At 36.0% G+C, this 27,234-nt stretch overlaps 1 protein-coding gene across 1 annotated transcript in view; it reads right to left on the reverse strand.

Annotated features, from left to right (window-relative positions):
- The window catches only part of LOC145691927 (protein takeout-like), a 133,725-nt gene that overhangs the window by 57,929 nt on the left and 48,562 nt on the right, over window positions 1–27,234 (reverse strand). Inside the window, exon 2 of the mRNA XM_081767234.1 lies at window positions 6,657–6,749. Within this exon, the coding sequence (XP_081623360.1) occupies window positions 6,657–6,749 (93 nt within the window). The remainder of the gene's footprint in view (window positions 1–6,656; window positions 6,750–27,234) is intronic.

A 27,234-nucleotide genomic window follows, 5' to 3' on the forward strand; every position in this document is an offset into this window, starting at 1 on the left:
ATCCTTACATTTCCGACGCTTTGAACTCACGTTTACTGAGTATGAGTGCATTTCTGGGCATTTTTCGTTAAGTGTTTCCACACATGTGAATCACCCTGCTTCATCTGTTATGCTCTACCGACACTCCAGATGTCTTTCTAGAGCATTTGAGTACAAATTCGGTACACTTAATACTCAGAACGTCACTGTTGGTCAGCATCCGTATCTTGCGATTATGCAACCACACACAACGGGCATAAAGGTGTCCGCCATTTTGTATTTGTTCCAGATATCGACTTAAGACAAACGAATTATTGTTACCTGGTAGAAAGCCTATCAATTCACATCCATTTAGACCAAGTTTCATTTGGCAGATTATCCGGGACTCCCTACGTTCCTTTGGGGAATCGCTTGCGCGTGCACGGTAGGATTGTTAAACATGCAAAATTCAATAGAGCAGGTATAACTTCTTCAGTGAATTTTTTACCCGCCCTCTTTATGTTGGATAGTTTCCGAACTATTGGCGTCCGAAAGTCATTTTCCCACGCTTTCGGCACCTTGTAGATCTGAAACTATGTCCGATAGCAGAAAGTTGAAGAGAACTTTTTTTCTTGTCTCAGTGGTAGGAGTCACCTCCCAAGAGTTGTAACACTTATTTTGCAACACCCGATATATATATATACAGTATAACCTCGTTAACACGAACTCGCTTAAGCCGAACACTCGGTTAGGACGAACAAAATTTCGGTCCCGGCATCGCTGTACGTTATCTTATTGGAAGTTTTATCGGTTAACACGAATTTCGGTTAGCAAGAATTACGAACTAATTTTTAGTCCCTTGAGTGAGTAAATGTTTTCATTTAACACGAATTCTCAATCCTTAGTTTTTTTCCAGAGCGTTTTTCTTATTTTAGATTTCACTCTAGATCAGTTTTTGTCATACAGTATTTATACAGACGAAAATTGTCTTGTAAATAAGAGAAAAACCAGAAACGGGTATCTTTCCTCTCTTATGAGGTGTTGATTCTGTCCTCCGTCAAGCGCTGAACATGCAGGTGCTTGGCAGACGAGCTGGTGACAGCTCGACACAAAACGTCTTCTCTCCCCTGTAACTCCAAACTGGCGACAGCAGTCATAAATATCTTTCCGTTACTAGTGGTACCCAACCTGCTAGCGGAGTTGTCAATTTTATAACTTGACCTTGATTTTCTGCGTGGAAACATTCTTTTTTTAATCTTCGAAGATAGGATAATAAGCTTACTGTAGTGTTTTCACTTTTCAGAGGACGGTACGGAGACCGAAACTAGTCTCGATCTCGATCTTAACTCGAATTTGAGACCGAGCCGTGCTTTTCGAAATCGAGACGAGACCGAAACTCTCAGTCTCGTCTCGATACAATTCTGTGGATGGTATCAAGACGGAAAATAGTCTTGATCTCGTCTCGATACCATCTCTAGTGTTTTCTATGACATACATAATATACTGTAGTGGTATGTATAATCTGTATACTGTAGTGCGTATGTATGGAGAAAATGTATTCAAATAATAAAATTTGGGTCCCCGGTTAACACGAATTCTTTTAACACGAACTCCTGATTTTTCAGTCCCTTGGAATTCGTGTTAACGAGGGTTTACTGTATAAAAAATGGCGAACGATGCACCAGATTAAGAAAATTGTGGTGAGAAGTACTGTAGGATGGAAATAAAATTATCGCAGTTAAACAAAGCTTCGTGGTGATTGATCAAAATAGCACAACTTACAAGATACATTTACGAAGTGTCCCGTCGAGATTTGTGTAAAATTGATTCAAATGCAAAGTTCTCCGCGGCCCAATGTGTATTGTACTAATTTTAGCGGCCCATACCGGTAATTTACATATCTATGGACTTTCATATATCCGGAATTCAATCATACACTACTATGACGCTCGGACACAAAATTGCTTTTAGTTTCTTTATATAACTGGACATGAATGTCGGCATACGCAAAACAAATTGGATCAAGTACTGCTTCTCTGATACATGTTACGCACCCCGGCCGTCATCTTGGATCCAGCATATTGAATTCAACTTTCGGTTTTTCAAATGGGAATAAGTGCAACTGACACATCAAATTCATGTACAATTTTCTCAGAAATTCACTGGTATAGTGAATTTTACCGTAGCTTGTGCCTATGACTTGAACGAAAACTTGGAAAAATTGAATAATTATTATTAATATTCGAAACTCGTAATAAAATATTAAGTTATAAAAAATTAACACTGTAGGAAAAATTAAAAATGAGATTCCTACAAGTTACAGAAGATGTTTTTTTCTGATCATATTATTTAGATAAGAAAATGTTCGTAATTTGGGGGAACTTATAACCCCTGTACCTGCTTATCCTTGGTCAATTTCAACTGTAGCCAATGAGCTTCCAATAGCGTAAGCTGGCATTATACAGCAAGAAAAGAAAACTTCACTAATATGTCCAAGTGTAAGTGGTTGTTGCAACTATACTTAACCTCAAACTTTAAATTGAACTCTGGCTATATCAAAATGTTGCATTATGTAGGTTGTGAATGTGATACATTTACTCGTTTTTAGATAATGCGTGCACGGGGGGCTATGTTTAGAGCGTATAGTTATAGTTTCGATGCAATATTTCAACATCAGCAACGAATGATTTATTATTTCGTTTATAATTTCAGAATTTCGTAATGCTGCTGGTTAAAAATCAAGTACAGAAAATTCATAGTCACCATTTTAGACGAGATAGGATTAGGTAAGAAGGGAATTCTCATCTTGTCTATTTCTTATCTTGGAAATATTAGTGGCTGATAAACCTTTGGCGAGATGGAAGAACACTACAAGTGGATACAAACGTAATAATAATAGAGAAAGTAAATTGATTCTTGAGTCGATTTGTATTCTTATTTATATTAAACTGGAAAACATATGTATTAAGGTACTGAAACAAAGCAATAGATATTGAAGTAGCCATTTCACGTTAACTTGTATCAATGAACTTCATTGATATCTTTGAAATGAAATTTTTCGGTTTATCGTCCCACGTTTATGCCCATTAGGCTAAGGGAAACGAATGATTTAGGCAGGTGAGTGATGGTGGAGGAATCAGTAGAAGGGAATGGGAGTACCCAGAAAAAAAATCACGTCACAATGTTGTCCACTACATACTTGCCCGGGAATCGAACCAGAGACCCCACGTACCAGAGGTAAGCACTCTACTGAGTCAAAATATGCCTTTGGTCCTAATCGATTTTAATCAAATTCGGTAAGATTTAGTAGAACATCAATGATCTTCGTATCCATTTTGGTCAAAGTTCGATTTAACCATTGACTTCGTCAATCACAAATTTAGCATAGATTTTGTATATTGGCAGCTAATGACCTTCGCGCCAATTTTGGTTCAATCTGAAAGTTCATAGACTCACAAAACGACATGATGGAAAACTATAATAGTTTCAATATGGAGACACCATAAAAGATTATATCACTTTAGGAACCTCCTTGGTGACATTTTTCCTTTGCTGGAAATTGTCACTAGAATCTGGTTGAACTTAGAAATTTGCAGGTTCTTTTAAAACAAAAGAGTCAAAACAATGAGCTATGCATCAGTTATCAATCCATTACGACACAAGCCTCATTGAGACGTTCAACAGCAAACTACAATACTTGTCTATGTTGAGTTGACCAGAGATGGAGTGGGTCAGTGGGTCAAGTGGGTCAAGTTTTCTGGGTGGGTCAGTGGGTCGTGGGTCAACAACATGTGACCCACTGTGACCCACCACCCACCGTGACCCACTGCGACCCACCACCCACCGTGACCCACTGCGACTCACCACCCACCGTGACCCACTGCGACCCACCGACTCAGTATGATCTACCGACCCTCTCTGCTCACTGCATTGTAAACAGTATCTTCTGAGGACTGGTAAATTTGCCTCCGTTTTGCTTTGAAGACCTTCATTTCCCTTTCTTTTCCACTTGTTTCTGTCTACTTACCTGAGGCGAGTAAATCTAACCAAGTGAAAAAAGAACTGCAGACACTTTTGGATATTGATATTTTTAATTGTAATAATAGCAATAGGACTTATACTACTACTTGGCTTTCGAGACCTGTAAGTTTTTAGAGCTAACTACTGGAAAAAATACATTTTTGAATCACTGTAATATATAAATTATTATATAAAATAATTGAATGTAACTATGTGTGCCTGATCATCACGGTCAAATTGCAAAGTCAAATGAAATTACTTTTGGTATATAGTTAGGCCTTAATCCAAATTGGGATGTTATATTGCTTTTATTATAATGAATAATATTCTAAGAAGGTAGTGAGGATCAGAATTTTTGCGAAAAAAAATGAGTATCTTGCAAACCGTTAAACTTACGGAGATGAAATTCAGTGTATTAACTCTTTATTGAAAATAAACAGAGTAAGTCCTAGCATTTTTAAAATTCTCCTTTATGTGGGGAGGGGGATTTTTATATAGGGAAAATTGGTAGTGAGTTGGTTTGTAAAAATGATCGAAAACGATCGATGTTATTTAAGAAAAAAATTAGAAACAAAAAATACAGTGCTTGGCTTCATATATCCATTGCTTTCTGCTATAATAATTACTGAAGCTTACGTTTATTATATGGAGCGCTTACAGTACAGGGCAATCAACCCATAATGTTGTGAGAAAAGTAGGCATAAAATTTGTACTGTAAGCTTAATTACACGGAAATTTGAAGTTTGGAGTGTACGCATAATTGTATGGAAAATTTTACACTTTTTCTCCCTTTACGTTGGTCTACTTACTTTGATTTGGAACTTTGAAATTTCATCCTTTTTTCCACTGAAAAGTATTGATAATTCAACAAGGAAATAATTATAATATGATAATTTAATTGGAATTCATCGTAATTTGGCACATGGCAAACAGCAGTGTGATAATTGAAGTTGAAGAAGAAGGGAAATTCCCATTCGCCTCTAAACACTTTTTAGGAACCTCGTTTCCTTTCGCTTTCTAGACGGGGGAGGGAACTTGGTAATGGTATCAAACCGTCATGTGTAATTACAAAAATTAAATTTATGAACAAATAAGAAATCATCAGTTTATCAGGCTTTAATTGATAATTTATTCATAAGATTCTCTATCAAAGGCGTGGTAGATGAAGTTTCTGTTCTACATGAGTCGACATTGCCAACTAACATGGTCGATATGGAAAAGATGTTGTATGGTGATAGAGAGATGATATTTCTTGCTGAGTATTTCAAACCTGACCAAGAAAAATCGTTATCAGACTTAAGTCTAACAAGCAGATTGTCGATGAGAAGTTGCAGAAATCGGGTAGAAATATTATCAATTTCCACGACAGAGTGCGAACGGGGATTTCCCCTTATGAATTTACAGATGACTGATATTAGAAATACAAGTGGTCAAACATTGTCTAACTTGTTGCTCATCAATGTTAATGGCCCGCCGCTAGACAAGCTCAAAGTAGACGAGCTAGTTATTTCTTGGCTGAAGGATGGACATCATTCCACTGCGGATGATTTACCGCCAAAAAGTTACCAACAGGAAATAAATCCGATTTCAGATTTGTTTTAAGGTGGAAAATTATCAGTTACGGGAAATGTTTACTTGTATTACTAATGGCTTATTTGTGTTATTCAACTTTATACCTAATTTTTAGTAAGATTCTTATTTGCTTTAGGTAAACTACTTTGAATAAATATTCATAATAATTGCAATTATACATATTTGTAACTTGAATTTAACGTGGTGTTTTAGTGATTACACAAATTACAATTATGAGCATACTTTATGGAGACGCTCTCACAGAGGGTACCCGAGCACCTTTACACCCTATGAACAACTGATTTTTCAAGTCTTTTGTGAGAAAAATACTGTGAACTGAGAAACCATAACCTTTTCCATATTGTACAGGGGTATTTTCCTGCGAATAGAAGTTTCTTGTGGAATGTGTTCAGAAATTAACACTTGAAAGAATACTCTCTTAGTACAAGTATATTTTAGGCACACACTAATTCCCCCCCCACCTCGAACTGTTTCAATTTCCTCACTGACAAACACTTTACCAGTTTACATCGTAAAGGTCAGATCCACTGTTATTGCAACAGAGTGGTGCTTGAGCGATTGACTAGAAATTTAAACTTCGATTAGTAACAATTTCACAGTCTTGTTTTATTACAAGTGTAAACTCTTTAGTCAGTTCAGAAGAGGCCGTGGATCGTGTTCAGAGTTGATGACGATGGATTTTGGTGAGTCAGAGTAGGTCAAAGTGGATGAGAGTGGTTCATGGTGGGTGGTGGGTCAGAGTGGGTCACCGTGGGTGGTGGGTCACGGTGGGTGGTGGGTCAGAGTGGGTCACGGTGGGTGGTGGGTCAGAGTGGGTCACGGTGGGTGGTGGGTCAGCGGGTCGTGGGTCACGGTGGGTGGTGGGTCGGTGGGTCGTGGGTCAAGTTTTCATTGACCCACGCCAACTCTGGAGTTGACGGATGAGTAGAGAGTTGGGCAGTGAGCTCAGGATGAATAATGAATCATTAATTACATTTTGAAAAAACACTTGTTCTTTTTACAGAATCAGTTGATTGCTTCAAACAATTAGCTACATAAGTCATTTCCAATAGATAATATAAACTTAATTTATTTTTTTACGATACCTTTCCTCAAATACGGCCTTAGCAATTCCACAGACTCAACGACGCAATCGTTTAAGTTCGGATCATTTCTGTAGCATACTTTGATGAAAGGAGCTGAAAATAGATAAGAAAATTATTATTATTATTATTATTATTATTATTATTATTATTATTATTATTATTATTATTATTATTATTATTATGTTTACATGTATCTTAAGAGTTAGCGCTTAGAGTTGTCTGAAGACAAAGATTGAAGTTGTCTCGTCTCGGAAAATAAATTTGTTTTTATTGGTGAGCTTTGTTAACTAAACTTGTCACGAAAATTCTAACACATTTTGGCTGGTGGGCAACCCTACTAGCGTTCGTATCTTTGTTGTATGTGGTCTTGGGGCTTTGATTCCACTAGAAGGAAACTCCTGCGCGATATATCATTGGGAAGTGGTTTACGAAGCTTCTTGAACAGAGAGTAGTAAATGCAGAAATAACAGGACGGAATCCGATGTGCTGCCTTCACATCATCCAACTAAAAATCCGTCTGGTCCGCTGTAGATTTCGAAAGGTGTAAAAAGGAAGTTTAGCTTTTAGTTTATTAGACTTTCGAATTATACTATGCATAAGTGTGCGAAGACTTTTAGAACGGCTAAAGTCCGTATCTCCGTCTGTCCGAAGATATTAGAGCAAACCGGAAATGTATTTAGATATGGATTCAGTGTTTTAATAACTCGTTCCCGTATCTCTCTCTTAATCCCCTATTCAAACCAACCGTTCCCGGTTTCAAAGTTTATCATCATAAAACAAAACTGTAAAAAACTTAAAATATGGAAAGATATTAGATAAGTGGGTTTTGAAATGAATTCAGCGTCATTGCAGTGGGAAGAAGTATTATTACTTGTTCATTCAAGTGCTTATCCAAATGGGGAAAGAGGGTTAAAACACTTTCCACAAATCTATTCTCAACGTGAGAAGAACGGGGATTTCAGCTAGTGTTTTACAAATAAGATGCAAAACTCAGTGGGCCTTATGCATAGTCGCTCTATATGTGATTAGAGCCATACTAAATAGTTCGACTAACATTCGTTTCCTGTAGTAGTCAATCCTTTAGTATGACGCTAATCATACGTCAGAACGACTCGCGCATAAGGCCCAGTGTGTGTAAAGTTCATTCAACGAACCTTCTGATCCTGATGTAAACATTGTAGAATGGTATTACTCCGCCAGTCATCGGATGATTGGCTATCGGTCACCGCTTCTTTCGAGAAACACGTGCTTGTACCCTGTCGGCGTTCCCCGCACGCAACCATATTGTAAACTGCGATTCGCGCATAAGGTGGGCCAAACCCAGTTTCTACGCATGCGTATTCTCTTTTATTGTATTAATTCAATTTAGTTCCTAGATAGAGTGTTGTTTTTGTTATTTCACTGTAAATAAATTGTATTTCTGGTAATGAGCCTTATAAGCAACAAAAACATTAAAAACAGCTTACTTGACAATGGACTATTTTCTTCTGCCGCATGGATGTGGCAAATTAATTTAACCAATAAAATGAAACAATCACCACGTGTATTTGTTTACATCAGGTACTGAACGTTACTTGAATGAACTTAGTACAGTTTACGACATACAGTGTTGCCAAATTAGCACGTAGCTCATGAATCATTCACTAGATGGCTATCAAAATTAAATTTAGAACATTAATGCTATTTCTTGCTTCAGATGTAAGTATCGTTCGTAAATTTTACTCATACCTATCGGAAATTCCATACGCAAGCATGAATTTACGTAACCCGGAAACAGTCTGTATTTACATTTCATATTTCAGGACTCATTTCAAACGAGTAAGCCGTTTCCGAACCTCTACAAATATGATTCGAACCTTTACTAATCTTGGTCGTTTTAGACATTTTATTTCTCATCTCTTCTCACCCCCATGGCGACGGAGTTGAAATTGGATTTAAACGATATTAAGTGTCAATATTCAACTTAGTGACCTTCAACTATGGATTCGACATTAATATAGCATGTTTTCAATATTTTTGTGTGCACTTTTTTAAAGATTGTAATTTACGTACAAGTTTGATTGAAACTGCTGTTGCTGGAACATATACATACTTTTTTATATATACATATAGTAGATCAAGATGATTTGAAACCAAATCAACTACATCACTTTATTACTCTCACCCATTTGAGTTTGGTAACTGTGAAATTGCAGCTTATTGCTTTTCTCTTTTCTTTCTTTTTTTCTAGGTCTATCCTACCAAATTATATTTTTCATGTGATCATTAAGATCATAATTATTATTTCCATATAGCCATTTAACAGCCAATTTTTTTCTCGTCTTAAGAAGTTGATGACTACAGAAGTACCAAATCAAAATGTATAAACTCAGACAGACTCATTTCATTTCGTTAAGCTCATAATGTTTATGCAAAATGCAATACATGTGTTTTAAAAATTTATAAATTTGTTTTCAGGTAGATTTTCTAACTTCAATGTCTTCACTTTCAAACTAACGAAACCTAGTTTATGTCTTTCTCTTAATGTTTCACTAACATCCAAAGAAATATTTCTAACGCATTGACTGGAATGTCTTATTTCTCAATCTTGCTTATTGCATCATAGAATACACTTTGTGACATGGTTTTTATCAAATTACTTTTACGAAATGCGATTGTCAATCGCAATTGTAATCTCTAGTCTGAAAAGTATTCCAATTCTATTTGTATTGTTCAATTGTTAAAATCATCCTCACCATGATTTGAACTACAACCGTAGGAATTCCTATGATTCTATAAACTTGACTGTTGAAAGAACTGTTATCTTCACTCAAGAAACTCTTCCTATTCTCTTTAGCGCAACTTTTTGATACTTCTAGCAAAACTCTAAGGTCTAATCAGATACAAAACTAATTTAACTACCATAAATGTCCTGGAACTGATTTCATTCTACTCCAGACAGAAGGTACAGCCTTAATTAAAGAGATCTGTTTATTAATATGACAGAAAGAAAAAAGTAATAAGAAATGGAAAGGATCGGTAGTATTGCTTGTATTCACAAAAGAGCAACACAAGAATAATATTGAGGAATATCGCTATTATCAATGTGCTACAAGATCTTGTATAGAATTATTAGTTTTGTATGTAGCTAAATTGATCAGAAGTTACCAACGGGAGCTCACACGTAAAGGTTAATAATAGGCTATAAAATTCTGTATCAGAAGTAGAAAAAATGGGTATATCACATTACCACCACCACCTATTAGTAGTGAGACCCTTCGTGGCTATATGGTTAGCGAACACGCTTTCGACCTAGGTCAGGATTCAGACTCATTGTGAGAGCTTATATGGTTTGGATCCCACATTAAGCTATAGATTAAGGTCCCTATAGCGCTACTTATGAAAGGGACGTTAAATTACAAATCAATCAAATCTAAATGAGCTAAAGATATTTAAAATAAATAGCCCCTACAAGAAAGAGAAAAACATTTAATATATAAAATAAAGGCATTGTTTTCTCTTTGAAAGTAATGATCCAGTTTCATACTATCTACGTTTAATTTCCTTAATGATAGTTATTTATCATGTACAGAGTGTTAATGAACTATATCGACGAACTTTAAGATGTTATTCTTAACCCTTTTAAATTACATCACCTATTTTTATTCGACAGGATAGAATCTTCATTATTCGATTAAAAAAGTACCAATAAAGCTTTTTTACTTCGAGTTTTCTTGTTTGTTCAAGCCTGGAGGCATTGTAGAATACTTTCATGCCTTTTCCGCGTCGAGACTTAGGGGTGATGACGTCATAACTTAAAAAAATGCTATGCATATTATTATTATTATTATTATTATTATTATTATTATTATTATTATTATTATTATTATTATTATTATTATTATTATTTTGGGCTGGCTTACTTTTGCACCTAGAATATTGAAATTTTGCACATACATTCAGTGTACTCGTTTGTATTTTTCAGATTTTTTCGGATCTATGTGTTAAAACAGGGGGATCCAGAGGGACAAAAAGGCGAAAAATGGGATATCTTAAAAAAAAAAAAAAATCCGTTCTTTCGCGATTTTCAAGCCCCAGATACATGATGGAAACATGTGAATGGTACCGTTTGAAAGGCTGTTCTATTTTGAAGAGAAAGATGTACGAACCATAGGAAATTTTTACCTGTGATCCTGTTTTCTACGGGAATCTGCGGTATTGTAGGAATACTATTTTTGGCGGGCTTACATTTGCACCTAGAAGATTGGAATTTTGCACACACATTCAGTTCATCCCTTTGTATTTCTCACATTTTTCAGATCTCTGCGTTAAAACAGGGTTCCAGAGGGACAAAAATGTAAAAGGAAGGGATATTTTTAACAAGAAAACCCTTTTTTTCATGATTTTCACGCCTCAAATACACGATTGAGGCATGTGAATGATACTATTTGAAAGGCTATTCTATTCTGAAGAGAATGAGGCAGAAACCATGATCCTAGGATAAATAGGGATGATAATATAGCTGCTTGACTGAAAGTCTATAATTTACCTTAAAACAGCCATAATTTAAAAGGAGTTCTCTACAGCGTTAGTTATGAAAGGGACGTTAAATTACAAATCAATCAACTCTAAGTGAGCTAAAGATATTGTTTAAAATAACTAGACCCCTACAAGAAAAGAAAAAACACTTAATGTATAAAATAAGGGCATTGTTTTCTCTTTGAATGTAATGATCCAGTTTCATACTATCATGTTTAACTCTAGAAAGACCAGGTGGGGGTCAATTTTGTTCACGAGTTCTTTTTTATTTAGTTTACATGGATTAATATGCATTCAGGGTTCTTTTTTTTTGTTACTGTTTCTTTAGATGAAAGTTCCATTTTCATTTTTTCAACTGAAATATACTGCATTGTTTTTGTAAATAATAATAATAATAATAATAATAATAATAATAATAATAATAATAATAATAATAATAATAATAATAATAATAATAATAATAATAATAATTCATGCTGCGCGGGCCGATTTGACTCCCCTTGGTCAAAGGTGCTACCCATTTTTGTTTTCCCCAAAATTCCTTTCTTTCTTTTTTTTCTTTTTTTTTAATATTTGAAACTTGTATTACTTTTTAAAAATGTGACTTTTATCCTTTATATAAACACTTAGGCTTTCATAGATCTGTTCGAGTGTTAGTTATAATACTGGTTTTCTGCATACTATTATAAGAACTTTGGTATAAGCAATTTTACGCACTGTATTTAGCCAGTTCTTTAGAAATAAAAAGTACAATTCCTTGGAAAAAATTCTAGTTTGAAATTTAGTTCAACATGTTAACTCAAATTGAACAAATATACTCCGAAAGCTACTTAAAACCAGCACGAGCAAATCTGACCCTCCCCCTTCCGGTCATTCTCGTAGCACATGCAAGCGTGGCCTTTCTAGGGTTAATTTCGTAATGATAATGATAGTTATTTATCATATACAGAGTGTTAATGAGCTATACCGACAAACTTTCAGATGTTTTTCTTAACCTCAAACTAAGAAAACAACCATATGAGCCTGTGGGGAAAAGGTGCACAGTCCAAAAGCGTGAAAGAAATGTAATACCGTATTTCGAACACAAGGAACTGTAGAATAGAGGTCCATATCGGCCTAAAGGAAGTCACACATACTCCATCCAAAAATGAGTATTTAACAGTCTTGGGAAATAACTTAACCAAGTAACGTTTCCTAGTAACGTATTACATTTTTCCAAAGTAACTGTACCGGTAACGCATTGCATATTTTTAAGTAACGTACCTAGTTTGAGTTACTTTTTTTCGCGTTACATTTCAGATGAGTAAATTCAATATACCTGTACATATCCTTTTTTCGGAAACAAATGTTTCTTTGCTGTAAGTTAATGTCTCAGATTGGATCCATGGAGCATGAACTACGTATGTCAGTGACCGACAGTCAGTCACCGTCACCGACACACAGAGAAACAGATAAGTTCGTGGTGCCACTTGCTGTTTTTGCAAGATGAGGACAACCTCAGGGAAATCATGTGTACTGATTGCAAGCACCTGAAAGATTTTGTCATAGATTTTGACAGCTCCAAATCAAGACATTCAGTGAGTGAATTACGAGTCCAACGGTACTGGTAGTCTTATTTTACTTTGATTGGTGTTGTTTTTATAAAGATGGAGAACGAAACTATTTTACCGTTCGAACATTTGAAAGAATACTTTTTCTTAAAAGCTGAGAATGATGGTGGACAGAATTTAAAAGTGTAGTGTCTGAAGTGTCCCGGCTGGAAATATTTATCAACAACTAGGATGCCATAATTAATGATAAACAGTAAAGGAAATGTGAATAAACTATGTTCTGATGAGCAGGCCTACTTAATTGATGTAATGTTGATGGTATGTAATATTGGAGTTCTTTCAGATCAGTGTACGTATCCTAGAGTCCCGTTGATTATAGAATTTGGAACAACTATCTTTAAAAAGCATGTATCGATTTTAGAGTTTCTGGCAAGTTTTGATTCAACCCAGTTCATGTGTTCTGGGTAATCGTTTATTAGTTGTAGTGTAATACTTCTCTATATTCTGTATTTTTAATTTTACATAACAACATTGTTATTATGATATAATTAGTTTAACAGAATAATAATAAGCAACCATTTTTGCGAACGCACAGGGATAGGCACGAGTCAAGTTACAACTCGTCTCGATTCCAATTCAAGTCGAGTTTAAAATCGAGTCAAAGGTAATTTTCTCGAGTTGACTTCCGAGCCGATTCACCATTTTTGACGTCGAGTTTAAAGTTCAGTCGAGTTTATAAATGGCTCGCTCGTTCAGCTCGTATTGAAATCATGGCCTGATTATACTAGAAAGCGAAAACCATGAGAAATGTAAACAGTAATATGGGATACTTTTAGTGTTGCTCACGAGATTGGACACTGCTCGCATTTCCTCTCGTCTCGATAACGAGACCACAAGAGATTTTTGTAACAAGTTTAGTTGCTCGAGATGGCTCGCTTAGGGTGAACCATCGGCTCGAGCCGGCTTGGTTGGGATGAGCCACCTGTTCGGTTCGGCTTAACTAAGCCGAGGGTTCTAGCCGGCTCCGCTGGGTGAGCTATTGACTCGGCTCACTTCTCGATTCGGGTCTATAGTGTATGAACTGTGAGCCGAGCTGTTCGAGTCCTTGACAATTCTAAATCCGGGCCGAGCAGTTTTGAAGATATTTGGCCAGCGCCCTATAACTTTTAACAATGTTTGACTCGAGCCCAAATACTCAACCTAGACCTTCAACCCAAATTCAGAAGCTCGTGAACAATGTCCTTGACTCCTAGACTTCACAACTACCGAGGTTAGCAATCAACTAGTCTTTTAGTATTCAAATACAAACCACCTATCTTTCATGTTTATACACAGTGTTATTATTATTATTATTATTATTATTATTATTATTATTATAAGTAGTAGTAGTAGTAGTAGTAGTAGTGTCATTGATAATAATTATGTTGTCTATGTAAGATACTTGAAGAGAGTACTCGAAACTACACACAGGATTTGGCTCGATTTGTCTCGACTCTACTTGAAACTCGATCCGAATTCGAGTCGAGTTGGAGGAAATTTTTCGAGCCGAGTTCTCGGATCGAGCTCAAAAATATATGTTTCTAGTCGAGTCGAGTTTCAAAGTAAACTTGCTCGAACTCGTTCGTGGCCTTCCTTACGAGTAACGCAGTATGGCATTTTAGTTAATGACGCAGTATGACATTTTAGTCAATGTTACATTATATGAAAATGTTCATATAGCTATCAAATAAAAATTTGTTTTTGCATCTACATAAAGAGATTCAGAACGTGCAATAATAATAATAATAATAATAATAATAATAATAATAATAATAATAATAATATAGTGGTAGTAGCAGTAATACGGAAAATTGAAGTAACAAGATTTTTTCACATATTCAAAGTTTTGGACCTAAAAGTAACGTATTAGTAACGCGTTACTTTCGAAGTAGAGTAACAGTTACTTTTTGGGGCAAGTAACGCGTTACATTTTAAGGGAAGTAAAGTAAGTTGTAACGCGTTACATTTTTACAAGTAACTTACGCAACACTCGTATTTAAGTAATCTGTAAGGAATTCCCAAAAGGCATAATTCCCAGGTATGCTCTTAACAGAATTTCCAGATACTCACAGCCACCCACAGCAGGCCTGTAGTCGAGGGTACACGGCGATACACGCCGTATACCTTCTGCTTAACCTTAGTCATTAGAGTGTACCTTCTGCTTCAAAGTGTATAGTACATTCTCATTCTACTTTTGTTTAGTTTATATTTATTTATTTAATCGGGCCACGAATCCAGTGGTAATGTGACTATATCACTTTCTTCTCATATTCTTAAGAGGTGTTCAAGAAAAAAAATCCGGCGCGATTTTATCTGTTCCTTCTGGAAGTGAGTTGGTTCCTTTTCCATACCTACAGCCATTTATGTTTTAATGGTGTGATTTAAGTAAAGAGTGTTATCAAGGAAATAGCATGAAATGCTTTTAGACTATACAACAGTAATGTATTCTTTATATTTTAATAGAATTAGTTAATACATACGATTTACATTTGATCATTAAAATGCCTTCAAGCCTCTTACGACAATCATAGATGATCACAAAACAGCGTATACTCTCTGAAAATTTTAGGACTACAGCACTGATCCACAGGTAGGTGAAAAGAAGCAAAAAGTAAGCCCTGACACCAGTGAGCATGGAATGCGTGGGGAGTCGGAAGTGTTAGGTACCGGCAGTTCTGCGGTTCCTCGTGTTCGGAATAACGCTTGTGGCGATATATTTTTCACTCTTCGTATACCCTAGCTCCGAATCTATACATCTTTTTCTACGTGCGCATATGAGTTTCTTTTCTTCTAATTTTGATGTAGGGAATCACCTCTTAAAGTTTTTTGGTATAGTTCATTAACGTTCTAGGTTCTATATATATAATTGACTGGAAATATAAATTTGTATTTAAGTCAATATGCACTAGGTTATCTCTTTAAATGTTACAAATTATATGTATAATTTATGTGTAGAGTTGCAGAAATAAAGTTATCTTACAGGAGTTAGAAGTCAAAGTGATGTAAGTGATACTCTACAGATCTCTCTGCATATGGTTAAAATCACATTAAAGCATGAGAATGAGACATTAGGGTAATTTCTGTCCGAAGATATTTAATACTAAAAGCAATGTAGAGCAATGATGGCCAAATGTTGGCTCGCGGATATGTTTATCTGACCCGCGAATAAAAATTAAAAAGTATATGATTTGTTCCTTTTAGATTTGCAAACTATGCTATGCATAAGTGACAGAAATTTCTCTAGGTCTTGTCCGTCCATCTGTCTGTCTGTCGACAGGTATCAGAGCAAAAACTAGAAGAGATATCGAGATGCGGTGTTTTCAATCGATTCAGCATCCCTAGAATAGGTTCCAACTCCTCCGTTAACTCTCTATTTAGACATGAAGTGGTTCAAATTAGTCATTTTCGGTTCAAACGTTTATCGCCATAGAACGGTAACAAATAGCAAGATGCTGTTTCGTGCAAACGATTTAGTGTCTTTAGGCAATGTACCATGACCATAGCGAACACTCTGTGTGGTTGAAATCGTGAGTAGTTGAAATTTAATATTACTTCTGGTTTGAATACAGATTTTCATACAACAGAAACGGTAAGAGATATCGAGATGCGGTATCCTACAATTGGTTCAACTTTTAAGAATAGATTCCATTTTCTCCATTAACCCTCTGTTTAAAATAACCATTTCCTGTTTCAATATTTACCACCATAGAACAAATATAGTAATAAATAGTGACAAGAGTTTTCTGTAATCGATTCAACGCCTCAAGAGAACATACCATCCCAAGCCGAAACACTGCAAAAACTGAAAGTGGTTGAAATTTACTAGTACTTCCGGTAATAGTGTTTCAATAGTGATTTCAGTAGAGTAAAAACAGCAAGAGATATCGAGATGCAGTTATTTTTAATCCATTTAGTTTTCCGAGGACACCGGTACTCAATCGTTAAAGGTTACTGAAAAATGCATAGAAACAATCCAGTGTTTGGTTGTTATTAACCTATAAAGTAGGTTAGAAGAAGGTTACCAATTCAAGTAGGTTAATTTAATTTACAACACTTTGTAGTTATCAACCGATTTTCACACAAGGTAAATTTAACCCTTCAGAACTTGTTTACTGGTAACACTGCATTACTAGTAGCACAAACAGCAACGTCGCCATTTGCAATTTTAAGAACGAAAAGTTTTAACAATTCTGAATACATCCGAAGGAATAGAAAATCAGTTATTAAAATATGTATACTTAGAGAAATGTAAAGGAAAGTTTATTTACGGAGGTTTATGCATTTTCTGACATTTAAATGAAAATAATTTTGAGAAACATCTTTCTAGTACAAATAATCACACTAGATGGTAGTACTACTAACCATGCAACTGGCGTCAAATAATTGAAGCGCTTGGAGGATAAAGGTGTTATGATACATTTTTCGAAATGTTGCATTCTGGCTGTTACTTTTAATCATATTGAGAAAAACCTATGTGGCGTACGTAAAAACGTGGCTTACATGCGTAAATCCTGTAGTTTTAGGGCTTCACGTACAACCCTATGTAACATACTTCAGCAAACATGTAACTGAAAACGTATGTTTTATACTTATTTTTCTTATAAGTGTTCCGAATAAACGTAGTTTCCATAAGAAAGAAAAAACTATATATATATATCAGGATCTCACAAACAGATGGACGTATATAACATATAGACGACTTATGTAACATACGTATACATATGTAATATACGGGAGACTGATAGATATCATACATTCTGCAGCGGCATGATGTAACTTCTAAGCAGGAAATGAGCAGTACGTATGTAGCACATGGATAACGTATGCTTCGTACAGATTTCCGTAGTAAACATAAGGATTCCGCACATTTGTACAATATATCACTGTCCGGATAACGAATATTCCTCAGAGCATGCGCCTAAAAAAGAATATTTTTATTATCTGTTTAAGCCTGTGCTGCTATAAATTATAAACTCCTGTCGATCCTGTGCCGGTGCGGATTATATGCATAGACTGCGTACGACCGAAACGACACACGACTGAAATGTTATAGGATCGAAACGGGATACGATTGAAACGGAGTACGAAAGAAACGGTATAGATCGAAATGGAGCACGATTATCGACACTGCATAGAATCGACTAAAGAAAATATTTCTTTCTCAAGAAAGCAAGCAGAGCTCTGCAAATTGATTTTAAATTATAAAAATTATAAGATATTCACAACATAAGTACGAATAATTGTAAGTGACAAAATAATCATAGTGTTAAATGGTAGTGGGTACAAGATACCATTTCTTGTGTGCTTGGCAAGGATTATTTCATTCCCATATTTATGGATACTTTTCTCCACTCCTAATCTGAACAGACGAATATGATTATTACACTAAGGAAAATCCGTTATCCGGACTGCGGTATATTGTACAAATACACGGTATCCTTATGTTTACTACAGAAATCAGTACACGGAGCATATGTTATCCATATCCTACATATATACAGCCCTTAAATGTTACATCATGTCATTGCAAGATGTCTGACTTTAAACAGTCTTCCGGATGTAACATACGTATACGTATGTTACATACGTCAGCTATATATTACATACGTCCATCTGTATGTGAGATCTTGAACGCCTATATACAGTTTTTTCGTTCATACGGAAAGTATGCTTATTCGGAACATTTATACGGAAAGTGCTTGTAAAATATTCTTTTTCAGTTATACGTTTGCTGTACGTTAAGTCCAAAAACTACAGGATTTACACAAGTAACCTACGTTTTTACGTAGGTCACGTAGGATGTTTTCCTCAGTGTATTATTATTATTATTATTATTATTATTATTATTATTATTATTATTATTATTATTATTATTATTATTATTATTATTATTATTATTATTATTATATTTCTTGTTTGTTCTATAATATTTACAGTTTGTCACTGATAAGGCATGTTCCTTACGTATTCTGGATGTTACGAGCGGATAGTTGCGCTGTAACTTCCTGAATACATACGAAATATTTAATGCATCATTACAGAACATATTGTTACATGTGCTTGGTAAATATTTTAGACGTTTTTTTTTCTCCATGTAGTGCAGCAAAAACACTTAAGATCAGTCCGTTTTAATTACTGTACTTTGTGACAAATTTACCTGCCATTACTCATTCCCCGCTCCATCTACATACTCTAATGCTGGTAGTCCCTGTGCTAACAACGAAAATAATTTAACTTATTCTGTTCAATTGACATCCATGTATATAGGCCTATTGCAGATTCCGATCTGAAATGTGAGAATTAACGTTGAGTAGAAGTCGGTCTGCCGAGCACACATCACTCTGTTGACTGTACGCCAGAAGGGTGTCCATAACCTTCCATGGAACATGGTATAAATTAGAGGGAGTTTTGATTACTATTCACTTTCTAATAATTACTTTTTACTTTACTTTTGATTGCTTTACTTTTTACTTTAAATTTCCATCTCATCTAATCTCATCTCGCCTAAAATGGCGAGGATATAATTTTGGTACTATTGAGAAAATTTCAAAACTAAATTAAACTATTTACACTACAAAACTGTGGTCAAACTCATTTGAAAAATCTAAACCTTTTATTGATCTCTTTCAGAGATCTTTCATATGAAACTCAATAACCTAATTTCAATATTGACAATTTCAGTTAGCTACTCTATGAATATGAAGAAATAATTTCTAGAGTATAAATAAAACTATTAGAATTGTTTGCAAGTAAATTGAATTTCGATTTATCCTTATTCTTGGAGAAAGAGCTGAAAATAAAAAAAAAAACTGTTCTATAAAATCCCATGAAGGCCTTAAAATTTCTCATCTAGGCATGTTTACGTACCAGTGGATGAATGTAAAAATGGACGTCTGACAGACAGAAAGACACAAAATTCTACTTCTTAGTATGTATGAGTCAAGAAGCATGTAAATCGGTTTAAATATCGAATTCAATTTTGATCACAGCTAGTGTCATATCTTCTACTTCTGTTCGGAGGAAACAAAGAGTGTAATTTCCAAGTTATAACTCAGACGATGGATAAACTAGTGAAGACAACATTTTTCTACATTTTTAGGACTGACCAGCTCTGTAGACACTTTTTTGGTGTACTAATTTATGAAGGAGCATGGAGCCGATTCTTCTACGGTAGGAAAATCATTTCCGACATGGAGTTGGTGGATGGAGTCGTAGCGATGGATAGGTCTGGGTCCCCTGAGCAAAATGGTAATGTCAGAAATCTGGCCCTGGCACTGAAGCCCCGCAAAAGGAATACTGAAGTTTTTGGACTTGTTTTTTTTTTCTATTTGCCTATTAAACATGAAGTTACTGGACGCGGGTGATGGTATTCAAAAGATCCGGATCCTCTGATCACAGCGGTAAAATCACAAATTGGGTACGGGGTTGACGTTTTGGAATGGGCTTAAACCTTTGCTGTGGCCTAAACTCAATACGTGATTGCGCGAGATCAAACCATAATTCAGCTATTAAAAAGATAGAGAGAGGAACGAGCAATTCGAAATATATAAATCTTCATCAAATGTTTGTCATTACATCAGTTAATATGCACAGATTAGGCGCCGTCATTTTACTGTGCAAGTTGGAAGCGTTTGTGATTCGATGTTTTGTAGGAACTGTTGTGTACGACTGATACGTAACTTTTTTTTATTGCTACGCAATCAATAATTCTCTTTATCCATCGAGCTCTCACTCTGTTGGTGTAAGTAATCGAGTATAGATAGTTCCAAACGATTTCTTGTAGATGCTTTTTTCAAACATTGTCAAACAGTTCTTTCTATTTTATTTAGCTAGTTCTTTGCTTTTTAGGAAAAATATTCTTTTGAGTGTGTCCTTTGCGTTACCTTTCCAGAGTTAATAAGAATGGTTCGAATAAATGTGTCGAATGCGGTACGAAAAAATGTTAATGCTCGATACTATCCGATCAGCCGCACATGCCAACATTCGTCAAGTATTGTCGCGATAAAACAAATGGGGTCGCTATGACTCATGACCACAAAAGGCAACTTCAACGCGTAGATTCTGCAACTCCACCAACCGAATGAAGCCTTGTAAGAATTGTATCAACATTTACCAGATTTGCAAATGGCAAGTTAACTTTAAACAGTGAAGGTGACCAAGTTCAAACAGTTGTTCATAGAAACCTGCTATCATATGATCCCATGGAGATCAGTCACAATGACGACTCGGACAACGGCAGTGATCTCGGACTGATCGGCGAGAAGGTCCACAATGAGTGTGGACGAGAGACAGAGACAGAAGACGACAATAAGTAGCCTGCTCAGTCCATTACCAAACCACCTGAACCTTATGTTGATGATTTCTTACAGTAACTCAAAGGTAGATCTGGTCACGCATGCACATTTGGATCACTGGTTCCAGACAAGTGTAAAAGGTCACTGTGTGCAAGGTCCTTCGAATGCTGCTTCCTGTCGGCTATAACTTCTTTGTGCCTCAAGGTTCCTTCATCTGCTTCTCGCAGATGGGTACCATGGACTGGAATCAACTGATTCTTGGCTCGAATGACTACTCAGCTGGCAGGATCCCTTGGCCATCAATGAATTCCATCGCGATTACGTCTGTATTTTCAAGCTGGTGGCAACAAACGCTTCCTCATGGACTATTAAACTTGCGGGATCTGGTTTAGTTACAACAAGGTTCAATTTCAGGATATCTTACAAGATGTTGCCCCTCGCTGCACCTGCTGCCAGCTTTTATGCAAGACCAGAGGTGCCCTTGCCAACAGAAACATCGGCTTCCTGGTGAACTGACTGCTATCGGTCGAGAATTTCGTGCTGCAATCGCTGCGATGCGCGAAGTGATAGTGAAGCTGATATGCTTGATCGAGTTACATTACTCGGGCAATCCAGTGCCCAACTGCCCAACTTCTGTTTCAAATCAGTGAACATTGACTGCTAGCCATTGCAGTTGGTGGACATCGAGAATGCGAGAGCTTGAAAAACTATGCTCCTCAGCCCAAAACCTGGTCCGTGCAGAAGAAGAACAGCTTGTACAAGTTTATGGCGTTCGTCCACTCTAACAGGTCCACTCTGGCTTTGCTTGATCCTTACTTGCAACCGAACGATGTCTCCTTTCGCAAAAATATTCTCCAGAACAAGCAGCTGCCTCTATGCAAGACCGATACACTACTGGTGGACAGTGGCTTTCGGGATGTCAGAATAAGTGTGGAGGCAAGTGTCGTCCATTTTTGTATTCCGTAGAGTAATTCCCCAGAATATTCGACTGAGCAAAACGAGTCAGGAATATGCGATTGGTTATCAGGCAGTTCTTTAGCTGGCTGAAAGCAACGTTTATCTACTTCACTATCCCAGTTCGCATCATATTGCTGACACACGACTTTTAGGCGTTCGAAATTGCTTATGCACTGCTCAATAAGTTTATCCCGACAAAGAATGCGGACCAGGGCAATCCAGCTATGGCCCAACGCCTATTGGATCACATAAAAGCGGGGAATAAGATGTGCAAGTTGCTTGTGGAGATTTTGACTCCATCAAAGCTAACGTGGAGGAATGTACTTGGTTACACGTCTATCTTAGTTGACAATATCGCCACACTCTTCCCGCATCTCACGAATGATGACCTCCGTTTCAATGCCTGTGACTCCTACCAACTGGACAATGTAATTTCATACTTCGAGACTGCAACCAATGCTGATGTTGTTGATGATAAGGACCGCGATGCCTCCATCCATTTGCAAATTACACAGCCCAGGCGAACATCGATTTCTGCTCCGTTGACACCGGTCAACGCCATTCTGGTGAAGAGTATCCTGCAATCGCGATATTCTGGCCAAAATAAACCACGAAAGGTTTCAGTGCTGTTCCAATCGGACACCATCCTGGCTTCAATTGATAGTGTAGTCGGGTATTTGTGTAGTTACAACAATGGTTCAAGGATTGTGGGATGCTTTAGCCACATCGACTACACTTTGGTATCTGTGCCACGATATCAAAATTAGAGATCGCCCGTTTGGCCACCTTGGTTAACTCGGTTTCTTTGAGGACCTCGAGCGCTAGGCCATTAGCTGTTTTGTCCTCATGATCACTCATCTTAGTTTGGTACTTCGTCGCAAGTCAAACTAAAGGGCTGTTGACGCTACTTCAGAGAACACTCGCTGATTTTGATACTACTGAACAATCTTTGTTATTATGAATTGGTATGTCAAACATAGTGCTCTGCATATTCCGTGACCAAGTCCACAATTAATGTTAGCTGCCATTGCACCTAGCCCAAATTTTTGGGACCCCATTTGTGAGGCCTTGGGGCCTGGATCCCATTTCTGACATCATCGTTGTGCTAAGGGGATACGAACCTTCTCAACGCTACTACTCGTGTTCAATAATTTCATGTTTAATAGGCAAATAAAAGGAATTCGAGCCCAAAACTTCTGGACCCTATTTCTAGAGTCTCGAGAACTGTGCTAGATGTTTTACATTACCGATGTGCTCAAGGGACCCCGACCTTTCTAACTTGACCATACGTGTTCACCAACGCCATGTCTAAAACTATTTGCTTACCATAGGGATATTTTAATGGAATGTTCTCCATACGCTTTTGATATTTGGGCCATTCCATATGAAATCAGCAAATCAAGGTGGCTCATGTGTTTTAGAATTTCTTCAAATTTTGTACAAATGTTGTGATATCCTAACATAGCAAACCTGTCAAATTTTACAGCTCTACCTCAAAGGGGACTGCTGTAGGAGCCATTCGAAATTTGAGTTTTTTGTGCAAAAAGCACCTAAGTCCTAAAATACTGAAACTCCTAGATCTCTGGAGATATTGAAACTATTTGAGAATGGTTTTCACTAAAACAAGCTTAGAATTTGTGGCATTTAAAATATTGTACTAATAAACTTCTCAAGTGGGGTTAAGCAAATGAATTTTGCCATCAAAGAGAAGAAAAATAATGTCAAAATTTGGCAATTATTTCTGAAAAAGGCCCACCTAACACCAACCTCAAATTTTCAAAATAAGTAGCTCTGGTGTTCCTCTTTAACATACAAAAAAATAGGAGGGTGTTTTTTGGTATGGTCAAGAGATTCCGTGCATTTTCACACGGTGCAATCTCGCACGTTGCTCATTATCGAGCAATTTCACACGGTCCTGGTTATCGCATTAATCAGTCAGCAGGTGTGGTGCATTTTCACAAGGTCCATCTGCAATCACGTGATTCACCCTGAAACTCCTTTCACTACAAGGGGAGGGAGGACAGAACAAGTATGAACTAAGTAAGAACAGAGAAAGAGCAAATACAAGTTAAATATGAACAATTGCAATTAATACTAGAGAAGCTAGAAAAAAGAAAAAATTAACAAACACACGTTATAATAAAGAAGAGGAAAATAATTACAAAAATAAAATAAAACTAATAACGAAAATAATAGCAAATTAAAGTACATGAAAATAAAAATTCAGAAAAACAAATAATCTTGCGAAAACAGACTAAAATGTGTTACTGGTTTCCATTCTCCACAGCAAAGAATAAAATAAGCACTTTGTTAATGAAGTCGGAACCCATTGTTTAAAAATAGAAAGATGAGTTAAATAAACTTTTATTTTGTGATTATTCTTTTCCTGTTACTGCTTAGTTATCTCTGCAGGTGCGTATGGCCATGGTACACCTGTGAATCATGTCATTGGAGGGTGGGGGATAAATAGGGTATAAAAGAATCGCCCTTGATGTCTAATTCCTTAATTTTAGTGTTTTCGTTGTTGGGTGAACATAGTGATTCAACGTAGAAATGGAGTTTATAACAACTAGCAGAGGTAATCGTCTCTTAGTTCATGCAGGGTTCCAGTACTACATGCAGAGAGAAAACAGAGATCATACAGTATGGGTAAGTATCGTATTAATAGAATTAGGATTTTCTGTAAAAATTCATGTTTCCTTTTTTTATGTTCTTAATTTCTTTTCTTTTTTTGGGGGGGGGGGCGAAGGCTTGTACTGCTCCACTAAAGTGAATCTGTACACTTGTTATGTCAATATCATTTAGTATTGTATGGTGATATTCTGTCAATATCATTTAGTATTTTATGTTGGTGTTCTAGTTTATTTCATTTACTTTCATGTTTTAACTGTTTAATTTTATTATAATTTATACCAAGGAGTTAGCTTTTTCCTTAATAATCTTGTTTGACAATTTGGGTGATTCGTGTATAACCGTTGCACCTGAATAAGAAGAGAAAGAAATATATAATATAATTTATATACTCGAAATGTTTTTAAAGAAATGAAAAGTGTAATAATTTCATGAAGTTTAAATATACGGAATAATCCGTATTTTAGTGTTTTCGTTTTACAAAGGAAAAGGGACCAGAACTAAATACTAATCTTTAAATATTCTTCAAAGAGCTTCGTAAGTAAAATAATATAAATCTAAGCAGCTTAACAACGATATTTTGACTTTCAGCTCATGTACTTAATTTGGTATTTCGGAAAGAGAAGAAACCAAATAATCATGTGTAGCTAATTATTGGAATCTTTTTCAGGAGGTGAAACCTCCTGAATACAAATTTCCCCTAAAATTAAATGGAAACGTTCTAAATTTTATGTCCTATTAACATCAATATGTTCCAAGTTTAGGCCTATTTATTTTCAAATCACCAGTTTGGAAATTGTAGTATACGTACTTTTATATCCTACTTAAAGATTCTCCACGGCTATGATAAGTAAAGAAATGCCATATATATCTTTATATATGTATATTTAACATCTTTTAATATTTACAAACGATATGGAGATAATAAACTTATAAATAAATTACCGAAATATATCAACATGGAGGTTACGTCATTAAGTATGTGACATGATTTGATATAAAGAAGATTTAATTATTACATAACTAATTATAATGAGTCGTCGAAGCTGTTTACGCATTAATGAATGGTCCTAATGTTTGCGCTAATGAAAGAGTAAAGATGATTACATGAAATAATTTTAAATAAAACAGTTATGGTTAAATACGATGAAGATTAAGGAAGTAGTTAAACAGAACTATAAATGTTATGCCTGCCTCCCATGCTGAAAATGTCATTTATATCTCCATCATTTTCTTGTTTAGCACACCGAATGTATGTTGGTTGTACCTTATCAAGCTGTTTGAAATTACACCTTATAATGCACTCGTCTATGGGAACATCTTTAGTTGATACGTATACGAATCATGTTTTCTTGTGAAAATAGGAATCTAAATAAAATCTGTTTTAACATTAGCATGACGCAGAATAACCTATTTATGTGTATTTCTGTATTTATTCGTTATTGTCTCCAAAGCAATATTTATGTTTCAAATTTATTTATGTATCATGTTTTCGGTTCACTAATACTTGTGTCAACTACCGTGTCATGTAGATTGTACTTTGTTTCTACGTCCATAGCACATGTTGAAATAATAACTTACAAAATCATATACGGTATCTGAAATGTTAAATACTTATAATTCATGACATGTACTAATAAAACTTGTATTTGAATCCTGTTCAATTTGATACGTTATATTCTATTCAATTCTGATGAGTCGTACATGTTTTCTTTATAAACTTATACTTTAGTCGTTCACTATCCGATGGACTCAAGATAAACTTCTTTCCGGAGAACAATCCGGTGGCGATCTATGGGCCGTGTTTGATGTTCCTAGTTCCAACAATTGTGTACAGAGGGCGTCGAACAGAAAATCACCGTTGCGCAACAACTGCCACCTTCAGTCTGATGTAATGTCACACGTCTGTCAACGGTAAGGATGTTTTCGGGGCTGCAGACCTGGACATCGGAGCCAGCGCTTGCGTGACCGGCATTACGGGCAGTGGGGTAGGACAGAGAGTGGCTACCGCAGCCAGGATGTTTGGTATCCTTAATTTGGAGCTAAGAATTTGGAAGAAGTCCGTCGAGAAGTTACGACAACATTAGTACGTTCTGAAGAAAGTTCGGTAAGCAAATGCTGTTTAAATTAAAATAAATTTATTTGTAATGAAGAGAGATTTACATAATTAAAGGGGAAGATTGTATTCAGAGGAATAGCCAACTGGAGAAGATTTTTAAGAAAAAGTGTATAATGGCGTTATGTTCGAAAAGTAAGGACAATGTGGACAGTGAATTTGTGTATACATGTTGTAATATGTCAGCCGAACAGATAAATATGTCGGAAGATGGAAAGGACATTCAATGTGATGAATGCCAAGGCTGGTTTCATTTTTCGTGTGTTGGAATTCCTGATGATCAATATGATCATCTTAGTGAAGAAAGTGTTAGATGGTTTTGTCCGAAATGTAGAATAAGTGACACAGTGGAAGGAGATAGTTTGAAATTAGTAACAGAGAAAGAAACACATGTAACGAGTACGGAAGTTGACAATTTTATGGAGAACCAGAATGTTGTTGTTGCACACAAAACTGGAAATGAAAATGAAGAA

This window comes from Thermobia domestica, chromosome 8 (genome assembly GCF_964235325.1).
Source record: "Thermobia domestica chromosome 8, izTheDome1.hap1.1, whole genome shotgun sequence".
Lineage (NCBI taxonomy): Eukaryota > Metazoa > Arthropoda > Insecta > Zygentoma > Lepismatidae > Thermobia > Thermobia domestica.